We start from the raw sequence: 12,963 nt of genomic DNA, 5'->3' as shown, positions 1-12,963 counted from the left end.
CCCATATACAGCTTAGAGAGCCATTCGTTTTTTCCTCAATACTAATTAATCTTAGGTTAAAAAACAATTAAACGAGATAGATAGATAGATAGATAGATAGATAGATAGATAGATAGATAGATAGATAGATAGATAGATAGGTAGATAGATAGATAGACGAAATGGTATATTGCATATATTTTGCGATGAGCCATGAATTAAAAAGAAACTAAATGTAGGAAATGGACACTATAATCACTATGCATGAGACTCGAGCGTTGCTTAATAACTTGTTATGTTTGTGATGTCAACTTGCTTGTACACGACTCTCATTAGTTTTAAACTTGTGTTAATACGTTCGTATACACGCTTGACATTTGGAGACTACCTTGAGGATGTGTCGTAAACAGAGCTGTATTAGAGCACTGCTCAAAGAACATCTTCACTTCGCTTTGTCTCTATTTTCTTTGAATTCTGTTTTTTAAAATACATTGGAACTATTTTATTTCCCTTAGCACTTAATCAATTCTACACAACTTGAACGATCTAATATTTGCCACGCTCGGAAATGTTTTCGATGCTTCGTATCCACAGGATTGTCGGAGTCAGCTGAACTTGGAGGCTGAGATAGACTTCTACTTGCCAGGTTACTTACAGAGACGGCCAACTCAAGATCATGGTAAAAAAAAATGTTCTTATTTCACATAAATTATTAACTCATTTTTAGCGGACCCCGAAAGGGGAAAATACGCTATTAGTTTTGTGTGGAATGTCTGTCCGTCCGTCCGTCCATCCGTCCGTCCCGTTTAGAACTTGTAAACTAGAAAAGATAGTGAAAATCCGACATCACAATATTTTAGATCATAAAAAGTTCTGATGCAACGGCTACTTTTTTCTTTTCTGAATGCGAAAAAACTAATTTTTAAAATCTCTTATGCAAGCAGCTTGTTTTTTTTTTTTTTTCATAAAAATACACCAATTTTACAACCATTCACTATTAATAGTAATAAACACGGAAGGCTCTTGAGTTGACTATATATTGTATTTTTAACACATTTATGCAAATGATTTTAGATTTTTTTTTTACATTTGTATTGCTAAATTAAATAAGTTCTGTCATAGTAACTACTACATTTAAAAAAAAAGTTTACTTTTTTTTAAAGAGAAAAAAACTATTTAGTATGCATATAAGTCGGATATAATTTAAAACAACAATTAATAATTAGTTTTTCATATTATCGCCTGAACTGCAATGTTACAGTGTAACATTAGAAACTTGGCTAAAGGAATTTATTGTACGGAAATGTTTTTTATTGAGGATTTGAATAAGAGATTGACAAAACAATTAGATCAATTAGATCTTCATTAAAAGACATCAGTTAGGCCAGGTTCACATCTAGCTTCACATTCACTTTCACCTATCCTTTGGTCTGCAGGACCGCTGGGGCACCACACAAAGATCTGTCAACCTTCTTTCTCCATTCTTCTCTGTCATTTGTCTTTGATAGAATTTCATTAATGTTCTTTCTAAAAATATTTATACCTGCCTTTTTACCTGCTTGGGTGGACTACTTCGGGGGCCAACTTTGAGTTTGTGTTTCCACACAAACTGTCTTTGTAACCTTGTTATTGGATTATTTTCTATGGAACTGCTTTTTTTTTTTCTTGAATCTCATTTTGAACGTTCTTTGTCGAAAACGTTCGTTATTATTTTGTGCTGTGTGTCTGTCTGTATGTATGTCACGTTGGCATCTCAAAAACGAATAAAAAGCGTTATTGAAATCACATTTCACTATCAACTGCAACGTGTTCGAAATAAGTCCCACGGCACCGTTTTATTTTCTGAAAAATAAACAAAATATTCTTAAAAAGGGAGGTGCGGTGGCTGAGCGGTAAAGCGCTTGGCTACTGAACCGGGGGTCCCGGTTTCGAATCCTGGTGAAGACTGGGATTTTTAATTTCGGGATCTTTGGGCGCACAGCTCTAATGGGTATCTGACATCAGTTGGGGAAAAGTAATGGCGGTTGGTCGTTATGCTGACCACATGACACCTTCTGTTAACCGTAGGCCACAGGAACAGATGACCTTTACATCATCTGCCCTATAGACCACAATATCTGAAAGGGGAACTTAACATTTTTTTTATTCTTAAAAAAGCCGGTTTTACGAGCTCTTTTTTTATTACGGTGAATCAAGTGTTAACTTGTAAATATAATGTCCACATCACGAAAGTGTTAAAACTAGCTTCACAGACTATTCAGTGTCCTCCAAAAGTGTACTCTTACTCTTTGGTTTCTGAAATAGTTTATAAATATACACATCTACTATCTTACAAATATAATGACTAAATGACGTCCGTTTTGCTAATTGCTATTTAGGTATACGTGTACTTGTGAAGTGGGTTGTGAATACGAATGACCCGTAAGGGCCGTCTGAGAGTTCGTGTGTAACTCAAACTTCTTTTGTTCTATTCAGCATGGTTTTGAATCTTTTGTTCTGTAGACAAAAGTAAGCATTGATCTTTTTAAAATTTACTTGTAGAGTCCCACGAGTTTGTCGTCAATATCTGGTGTCATTCAAATACTTGCATGTTTTTTTTCTGTAGCTTTGTTTTGATTTTGTCCCTTCGTATTGCCCTTCGTTTCCTAAACATGACCACCGCTTCACATTTATTTCGTGGAGTCAACAGGTCTTTCAATGAAGTCGAAATTACTGCATCAGGTAACTGTTTATTTTTATCAGTCGCATATTTCTGGAAAAATATCATCGACGAAACTGTTGCTCTCGAACTTCACAAGATGGTTGTAACGTTTGCGAACATTGGGATAACTATGGCGACACCCTGTCCGTTGTTCTTACTCACGGAAGCATAGTCATACACTCTGCTAAACAATACGCTGCCTACATGAATACTTCCGGCGTTTATGGTGGCGAGGCTGAAATTGTGTCTATGTCTCAAATACTTCCAGCTACTATTATTATTCACTTCTGAGAATGTCCATATAACTCCTTGAGTTGACAATCCGGGTCAACGTCTCTCCATATCGCTGCTATTTAGCGGTCCCTTGGATCATGGCCTTTACGAAGCGGCGTATGCTACGCCGCGGGTCGACTAGTAATATAATATATGATATATAAGAACCACTTAAGCCATTCGTCTATTATGCACGATTTAGTCTTTTATACACCATGAATAGTAGAGTCAGATGATCGTCTTCTGCGCATTATTCCAAGCGGGTTCTACTAGTTGAGTTCATTACCTCATTATTCAACAGTAAAGTTTTCAGAACAAGTTGCTGTTAAGAAACCGGAACACTGGACTCTAGAGATTCTGGAAAGATTGACCAATCCAAAAGGTTTCAAGAGAAACTCTCATGACAGATGCTGTGACGCTGGGTAGGTTACTAAGTAGTGTGTATTATGTATATGGATGATGCAATGTTTATGAGAGATTCAATTTTTATAAGTGATGCAATGGATGATAAAATATTTGTTCTGAGCGATGTGATGTTTTGTGATCAGATTATTGATCTTCTAGTTCGTCTTCTTTTTCAGGCAGTTACCTGGGCGAGATTTACAACAAAGAAACTCATCAGAAATCAATTTTGCAAAATTTAAGGGAGCAGATAAGACGCAAAGAGTGTCTCTAAACATTGGACCATCAAAGAACACTCAACAAGATATACCACGTGAAGATTGTAGAGAGACTAAGACGATATTGACAAAGTCCTGCAAAGACCAACCTGAGACACTCGATGGGCCGCACGTTCTTCCTGAGGATAGGATTGTTGAAGCCAATAAGGAGACATTGGAATCAATGAGTCAAGACATACTAAACCAGAAGTCATGCGCTGTGGAAGAAATCATTCCATGTGAGCAGAGTCTATCTGAACACTACGCTGGTAGGTCTGGAAGCAAGGGATGTTGGTAAAAACAAATATCTCAATACATTAGACTACACACAATAGGTTCACACGCGGTACGCTATCTGGCCGTTTCTCATTTTAGATGCAATGTGCTAACAAGAGTGATCAGGCCATGTAGAAGTAAAGGTGCCCGTTTCTCTGTTAGATGCAATGTGCTAACAAGAGTGATCAGGCCATGTTAAAGCAGAGGTGCCCGTTTCTCTGTTAGATGCAATGTGCTAACAAGAGTGATCAGGCCATGTAGAAGTAGAGGTGCCCGTTTCTCTGTTAGATGCAATGTGCTAACAAGAGTGATCAGGCCATGTAGAAGTAGAGGTGCCCGTTTCTCTGTTAGATGCAATGTGCTAACAAGAGTGATCAGGCCATGTAGAAGTAAAGGTGCCCGTTTCTCTGTTAGATGCAATGTGCTAACAAGAGTGATCAGGCCATGTAGAAGTAAAGGTGCCCGCAGATAGGTCAAAGGTCTATCCATTCTAGTCTCTTGATGTATAGTGCGAGAGAAAACAACCGACCATCTACAAAATGTCTTGCTGCCCACTAGAATGACCTTATGGCAAGAAGTCCATTATAAACGTAGATCTGTGTGTTCTGCTGTCTCGAATGTTTCTCAAACATCCATCCCAAACCTTTTTCAGTGGAACTTTCTTTGACACGCGCTCTTCTTGCAGAACTAGTGTGTTGTAGACGGCAAGTGAATGAATTTCAAAAGCCTGGACTCCAGGAAAACACTTTGTGCTGGACACCTGTGGTTGGCAGGGGTTGGCACAATTTTGTCTGGGTAGGCGTCACTATTAAAAGTTTGAAAAACACTGGGGTGATACTAAATTAGTTATTTTAGTCATTAAATTAAAAAATAAACAGAATGAGAGAGAGAACACAGTGTGAGACTTGAGTGACCTTTCCTTGGTCCAGTTAGTTGACTTAGTCCCAGTGTCGCTCACTTGCTTGATGACGTACTTTGTGCTAGTCTGTGTGTTTTTCTATTTTTAGTCACTGACACGTGATATACACGTTATGATCTCACGGTTGGAAGAAATAAGTTTGGTAGAGAAACTAGACGACGAACAAATATTCAGAACTACGCCTCAAGGTTGGATTGTTGGAAGTTGTTTGATTGTTGGAAGTTGTTTGATTGTTGAAAGTTGTTTGATTTTTGAAAGTTGTTTGATTGTCGAAAGTTGTTTGATTGTTGAAATTGTTTGATTGTTGAAAGTTGTTTGATTGTTGAAAGTTGTTTGATTGTTGAAAGTTGTTTGATTTTTGAAAGTTGTTTGATTGTTGAAATTGTTTGATTGTTGAAAGTTGTTTGATTGTTGAAAGTTGTTTGATTGTTGAAAGTTGTTTGATTTTTGAAAGTTGTTTGATTGTCATAAGTTGTTTGATTGTTGAAAGTTGTTTGATTGTTGAAAGTTGATTGATTGTCGAAAGTTCTTTGATTGTCAAAAGTTGTTTGATTGTCGAAAGTTTTTTGATTGTCAAAAGTTGTTTGATTGTTGAAAGTTGTTTGATTGTTGAAAGTTGTTTGATTGTTGAAAGTTGTTTGATTGTTGAAAGTTGTTTGATTGTTGAAAGTTGTTTGATTGTTGAAAGTTGTTTGATTGTTGAAAGTTGTTTGATTGTTGAAAGTTTTTTGATTGTTGAAAGTTGTTTGATTGTTGAAAGTTTTTTGATTGTTGAAAGTTGTTTGATTGTCGAAAGTTGTTCGAATTATCTAGTTTCGAGCATGTACGAGAAGCTGCTCCTAGACTAAAAATAAATGACTAGAAATGGGAGAGAAGCGAATGTACCAGGGGGAGAGAACAACCATGAGGAGCGTTGAGTTACAACTCAGTTTATTCTATCTACTTCTTTGAAGTCAAATTGAAATGAAATTATATGTGCAAAGTGTCTTTCATAGTTTCGTGATTCCGAGTTGAGAAATAAAAGCATTTAATTTCGTTCCAAATATTTCTGATCTGCTTCTTCATTTCAATACGTCGCTGGCATTGAAGTGATCAGACAGAGCTCTGCAGTAGAGGACAAATACCATTTAAACAATCGATCAGTCACAAAATGCACTAAGTTTAAATAATGGAAGTTACAATTTTATTCATACCTAGAGATTCTGAATGATAGTCAGAAACCGTAGAGTCACTGTAGTGTAGGCCGTCACTGTAGGTAGTCAATGTAGATAATCACTGTAAATAGTTATTTCATTAATTAGAAAATCTGTGGCGAACTAACAAGATTTAATTTGTCCACAGGTCAGAAGAGAGTCTCTTGGGCAACTAATGATATTGTGATAGCATTCACTGACCAAAGCTACTTGTCCCACCCACATATTGAGCCTGTAGTGACGGTCAAGGATAAAGAAGGACTGTTACAGATTCTATCTCCAGTAAGTAAAACACAGAGAATCAAACCATGAGGGTAGGAGACCGTTCGATGAGGTTTATTTGGTCAACTAAAATGTCAGCTTATTATAATAGTCAACCAAAATGTCAGCTTATTATAATAGTCAACTAAAATGTCAGCTTATTATAATATTCAACCAAAATGTCAGCTTATTATAATAGTCAACTAAAATGTCAGCTTATTATAATAGTCAACCAAAATGTCAGCTTATTATAATAGTCAACTAAAATGTCAGCTTATTATAATAGTCAACCAAAATGTCAGCTTATTATAATAGTCAACTAAAATGTCAGCTTATTATAATAGTCAACTAAAATGTCAGCTTATTATAATAGTCAACCAAAATGTCAGCTTATTATAATAGTCAACCAAAATGTCAGCTTTTTATAATAGTCAACCAAAATGTCAGCTTATTATAATAGTCAACCAAAATGTCAGCTTATTATAATAGTGAACTAAAATGTCAGCTTATTATAATAGTCAACCAAAATGTCAGCTTATTATAATAGTCAACCAAAATGTCAGCTTATTATAATAGTCAACCAAAATGTCAGCTTATTATAATAGTCAACCAAAATGTCAGCTTATTATAATAGTCAACCAAAATGTCAGCTTATTATAATAGTCAACCAAAATGTCAGCTTATTATAATAGTCAACCAAAATGTCAGCTTATTATAATAGTCAACCAAAATGTCAGCTTATTATAATAGTCAACCAAAATGTCAGCTTATTATAATAGTCAACTAAAATGTCAGCTTATTATAATAGTCAACCAAAATGTCAGCTTATTATAATAGTCAACTAAAATCGTTTTAAAGAGATTTTGGTTTGTCTTTTGAGCTAGTGTAGAGATATGTAGGCCACTATTATTGTATACTCAACAAATAGTCACACTGACTACCTACAGTGATTACACTGTGGTTACTTAGTAGGTCTACCTACTATGATAGCTATAGTGACTACCTGTAGTAACTACCAATAGTGACTACCTACATGGTTTGATTAGTCAGTATAACAATTTTTTAATGATTTTTTAAAATGTTTTAAATTTATGCTTAAAATATTTTCTACAATAATTTATTTTATTTATTACACCATTGTAGCCAATTAAATGAGCTTGAAAATAAAATCAAATTGACTGGCTATTAGTTTTGTGTGGCCTGTCTGTCCGTCCCGTTTAGATCTCGTAAACTAGAAAAGATATTGAAAATATGACATCACGATCTTTTAGACCATTCAAAGTTCTGATGCAACGGCTACATTTTTTTTTTTCTGAAAGTGAAAAATTTAATTTTTAAAATCAACTTTGCAAGCATTTTTTTCCTAAAAATACACCATTTTTACTACTATTTACTATTAACAGTAACAAACACGGGAGGCTATTTAGTAAGGGAGACGACTATTTACCATATTTTTAACACATTTATGCAAACAGTTTTAGATTTTTTGCTAAAAAAATTTTTTTTACAATTGTTTTGCTAAGTTATGTAAGTTTTGCCATACTAACTACTATATTTACAGAAAAAAAAATTCTTATTTCTTAAGAGAAAAAATCTATTTAGTATGTATATAAGTAGAACATATTTAAAACAACAATTAATAAGTACCCCTTAATAATAGCACATAAAGTGCAGAGTGTTACATTGTACTCAAGAACACTGAATAAAAGGAGGGGAGAGTTTATTTTTTTTTACCGAAAAGTTTGACCCTTTACATAACAATTGGATAATCATTATATGACATCAGTTAGGTCAGGTTAACATTGAACTATTCCTTCTCTTTCACCTATCCCTTGGTCTGTGGACCACACAAGATCTGTCAACCTTCTTTCTCCATTCTTCTCTGTCATTTGCCATGATAGAATTTCATTCTGATATTCTTTCTGAAAATATGGAAACCTGCATTTTTACCTGCCTGGGTGGACCACTTTGGGGACCGATTTTGAGTTTGTGTTTCCACACAAACTGTCTTTGTAATCTTGTTTTTTTTTTTCCAAATAGATTTGGGGGGGGGGGGGGGGGGGTCCTCTGGTAGGATATTTCAGACTGATGTTTGTCTTTGGGTCACTAGTACACTTCTACTTCTGACTGAGCTACCAAGTTGACCAGTAGCCTCTGTGTACGTTACATCTTCGCTTGAATAGAATGTAAACATATTCAAACTAAAACATTTGTATTCGCTAGGCTTACACAGAAACAGGCGAAACCAGACAGAAAGAAGCAACAAGGAGTAGCACGACGGCAGCACCACGAGTCAGAGAACGTGCACAGCAGAGAGACTCACTCAATGGACCCTCACGTCCATGTGGTGGCGACAAAGGGAACGCCCCTGCATGTGAATCTAATACATCTACAGTTGTGAATGACAAACTAGATCTACTTACAGCTGCTCTAGACCAAGCGCATCCTAGATGTGAGACATTCAATAGAAAAGTTTCTAACATCTCTAACAATAAGAACAAGATGGTAGGGAAAGAACGAGCACTCCAAAGCAATGCCTTTATTTCCTTACGTTCGTCTGATACTAATGGTCGTCAGCAAGCTCGGAGTGTCAGTCTCGCTAGGGACAAAGCAACAGAAAAAAACAGGAGACTAGCCAGGAGTAGACTTTTGGCCAGAATTCGTTGTGCCCGGTCAGAAGATTATCTTAATTGTATCAACTAAACATAGTATTTTGGGTGTATATGTGTTTTAGCTACCAGTAATTAAAACAATGAAATAGAGACTCGAGCAGATTCACATTCAATGGATTCATACTTTAAACAAAATAATAGTAAAAATAAAATTTAAAATGTCAGGATGATGTATGTTTAAATGGTCTTCTTGGCTGCTTATGTTATACTGGTGTTTCAATAATAATAATGGCAATGTCTTCGATTCCGAAGATTAAGGATGAGTGCATTGGTTCACATGACTACACAAACCTAACTGCGACCTGTTTATTTTCCCACATCTGATGCGGACATTTGATATTTCATATTCTGGATTTTTGGTACAATTTAGGCCTAGTCGTGCCCTCTGAAGCAGACGAAGTCGTTGTCTATTGAAGTTTGAATAGATCCAGCTGTTCTAAGTCTCGAAGGTTTTGAGCAACCAGTCTGACCGCCTCACATAGTTGGATTTAAAAACTAAAAATAGTACCGAAAATTCATTTCACCGACGCCTGTATTGTAAGCCTATCTAATGTACTAATCTAAATCAATATATTTTATTTTAGGCCCTATTGTATCTATCTCTATATATAATTCTCTTCATGGCTCAAGAGTTTGGACACCAAGTAATGGAAAGATCTCTCTTTTATTTCTGCAAGTCGGGCGGACTAGAGTTACCTCATGTAATTTTAGAGGCGAAACAAAAAAGAGGGGGTAGGGGGACAAAAAGTGGTATTTAACCGGTCACTAAATAGCAGGGCCGGACAACCATTGTGACCAAGAAATCATGGAAAGAGAACAAGTAACCTACTCTGTATTCACCGGTCACTAAATAGCAGGGCCGGACAACCATTGTGACCAAGAAATCATGGAAAGTGAACAAGTAACCTACTCTGTATTCACCGGTCACTAAATAGCAGGGCCGGACAACCATTGTGACCAAGAAATCATGGAAAGAGAACAAGTAACCTACTCTGTATTCACCGGTCACTAAATAGCAGGGCCGGACTCAACCGTTGATTTGGCGGGGCGTGTTTGAGTAGGGATACGGATAATAAGTGAAAATTAAGAATTTGTATTAGAAAATAAATTCGTCTTTGCATTTTATTCATTCTTTAGTACCTACATAACTACTTTACGAGCCTTGCGAAGCCATACAGTATATCATAAAAATACTGTTTCCTATATAGATCACGCTCAATAGCAAGAATTGACAAATGTTTCAATCTATCTTCGAGAATTGTTGACCTCAAGTAATTCTTCATTAGTTTGATGCGCGAGAAGCTTCTTTCACCAGATTCCACAATTACCGGTATTGCATAATGCCTTTTTTTTTTCATCTTGCGTAGGATTGGCGTTTTCCATTTTGAATGACACTCCAAAATGACAATTTTTGTCTATATATTTCAGGAGATTTGTTTTTAGTTTTCAAAATATTTTAATAATTTCCGGAGATTTCCAGGACTTTTTCGTATATTTAGCAATTTCAGGAGATTTCCAGGAGCTCCTGGTAAATCAGGAGGCCGCGGAAAATCTAATATAAGTTATAAAATGGTTTAGTTTAATATTTTATACACCTAGAATTAGTGCGGGTCCTATGAAAGTGTGTGTCCCGCTGCGGTCACATAGGTTGCAGTGGCCTAAGGCCGGCCCTGTAAAATAGCGGCGTAAGCTACGTCGCCGGTAGACTAGTATATTTTATTTTCTTTGGAACAAATGTCCAAAAAGTTACTTGATAACAAGGGGGATGCAAAGGCTTCCTTTTTTTAAAGAACAAAATTTGTATTTGCATATATTTTTTTTATTATAGTATCAATTAGGCGAACGCGACTTTGTAATCAAATTTTAAGAAAAATTAAATTATTATCGGACATCATTTTATAGTTCAATTAGAACATTTTCTACGTTAGCATCAAGTTCGATTCAAAAGTCTGTTTTAAACAAAACATTTTATTGCCTCTTCAATAGGATTCTAGAGTCTAACTCGTTTTCTCCCGACCAACGTACCATCCTACTATTGACGGCTTTTTTTTGTTTGTTAGAACAGAACAGACCCGCTACAAGTCGCCTTCTAAAGATGAGGATGATCCTAGGACAACAAGCCCATTAGAAACTCGCATAAACTACTGCAGCGTTCATCAAGCTGTGGTGGGGGGCACCCCATGGGTGAGGAGGGTGACGTTGTCTCATGAGGGCGCGACGTCCTAACCAATGGGGAGGGGGTGAAGAAATTCAAATTATTTTACACAGGTAAAATTTAAAAGTTGTCAGTTCATTGAAGTTATCGATCAAATGTTAACTTAGTGAAATGGCATTATCAAAGTTTAAAAAGTTAAAAGAGTGTCAGATAAAGACCACTAATAAGGATCTTTTTAAATGTATACCGCTACCAATTTTGTGTGAGGCTTCTCCAAAACATCTATTTTAAAACGTCTCTGTTGACGTGATTCTTTTCGAATGGTCAGAATGGTCCAAATTCTCTCATGTGTTTAACATCGCTATGTTGGCGCCTTTTTGTGACAAAAACGAAAAGTTATTGTCTATAACAATATTTATTAACATCACCTAAATATGTTTCCTTTTTTAAGACCTATAGACAGGAAACGGTATAACATTACGCTGTGCTATTCAAACTTTCATGACCACCTAAAGGAGAAAATGAACTTTGCCGTTACTTTAGTCATCTATTGGTCTCGGGGAGCGTATAAAGATCCTCCAGCGATGTCCGGGACGAAGACACGGGCGCCTAGCATTTTTCAACATTTCTAAGCTTCAGAAACTCATTCTCCTTAAGTCTAGCTTGTACAATTTCTACCAGTAAGAAGATTGCAGGTCAATTAAAATAAAGAAGCGGTGGGCCGTATCTGAAGCGTGAGAAACATTCGAGGCCAATGAGCAGTGTTTCTCAAACTTTTACCGTTGGTGCCCCCACCCACTAAACGTTAAGTTTTGTAAATAGTGTTATGTAGATAATCTCAAACTGTTTTGTATAAACGAAAGAGAGACGTCAGGTTCCGTGTCCATCCAGCAATGTGGTCTGTTCAGCGCCTTTAGCTCCTCCAAGCGTTTTCTTTCGTTCTCAGCTTGTGTTGTGTCTTCTTCAACGCATTTTTCTTCCCCTACGGTTAAGAAGAGCCCATGTCAGTGTTCAATTATATAGGGACGTTCCGATAATGAGCGCAATATTAATACTAGTTATCGTCGGGTGAACGAATAGTTGTGAACGATTTGTCGGTGAACAAAATTTTAGTGAACGAATTGTGTCCCAAAGAGGCAGGGTATGACCCCAGGACGATCGAGACTACCCCACGACCACGGTACTCTTAGCACACTCAAACTGGAATGTCCCTCACATTTAGTGCTGATCTGAACAGAAATTCTACCCAAAGCTTTGATTTTTTATCTGCAAAACCACTTGGTTCAGGGGAATAACTCCTGAATGAAAACTAAAATTATAAATCGGGCCTTCCCTTGATAAATGTTGGAACCACAGACCTATATATATTATAGTAGAGTCACTATTGCGGAACAGTTTGCTGCTACTTTTAGTTTTAAATTTTTTGCTCCGTAATGGTTAGACCTATGGAAAAACAAGTATCTAGGCATTGCCCATCCGTTTTCCGATAAAAATAGACGCATTGTTTAGTTTTTCAACACATATTTAAATTTTACATTCAAATCGAACGAGATATGGTCAGTCACAATTACGGAACAGGATTTTTTAAGAAGTCACAATTGCGGAGCACGGTAAAAATGACGGAACAAAGCCTATATTTATTAGTCTTAAATATAATAGGAACCATGGGCGTAGCCAGAGTGGTGGTGTGGGGGGGGGTTCAAACCCTACCCCATCCGCCTGCGAGGGGGGGGGGGGGGGAGGGTTGGCATTTAGTGAATGATTTTTTGCTTTGATTGTGTTTATTTTAGGTGAGATTTTAATGCTAAACCATCACTTGCCCCAGCGCAGCCAAGGGTTTTTGAGTTTAAAACCCCTTACCAGGTGTTTTTGATT

The 12,963-nt window shown here is 36.5% G+C and overlaps 2 protein-coding genes across 6 annotated transcripts in view; both read left to right on the top strand.

The window, feature by feature from the left end:
- LOC106061077 (uncharacterized) overlaps positions 1-9,101 on the top strand; it is a 34,327-nt gene extending 25,226 nt beyond the window's left edge. For 4 of the 5 annotated variants that reach the window (XM_056043618.1, XM_056043614.1, XM_056043615.1 and 1 more), the window contains 5 exons: positions 574-658; positions 3,255-3,375; positions 3,535-3,881; positions 6,149-6,282; positions 8,485-9,101. In XM_056043618.1, coding sequence (XP_055899593.1) covers positions 574-658; positions 3,255-3,375; positions 3,535-3,881; positions 6,149-6,282; positions 8,485-8,964 — 1,167 coding nt within the window. In that variant the 3' untranslated portion in view covers positions 8,965-9,101. The remainder of the gene's footprint in view (positions 1-573; positions 659-3,254; positions 3,376-3,534; positions 3,882-6,148; positions 6,283-8,484) is intronic. The other variant, XM_056043616.1, reaches the window with a different exon arrangement.
- Positions 1-12,963, top strand: part of LOC106069518 (serine/threonine-protein kinase 38-like) — a 234,674-nt gene that overhangs the window by 109,489 nt on the left and 112,222 nt on the right. The gene's annotated exons all lie outside the window — the stretch shown is intronic.

This window comes from Biomphalaria glabrata, chromosome 10 (assembly GCF_947242115.1).
Source record: "Biomphalaria glabrata chromosome 10, xgBioGlab47.1, whole genome shotgun sequence".
Classification (NCBI taxonomy): Eukaryota; Metazoa; Mollusca; class Gastropoda; family Planorbidae; genus Biomphalaria; species Biomphalaria glabrata.
This window is presented reverse-complemented; position numbering and strand designations above follow the sequence as displayed.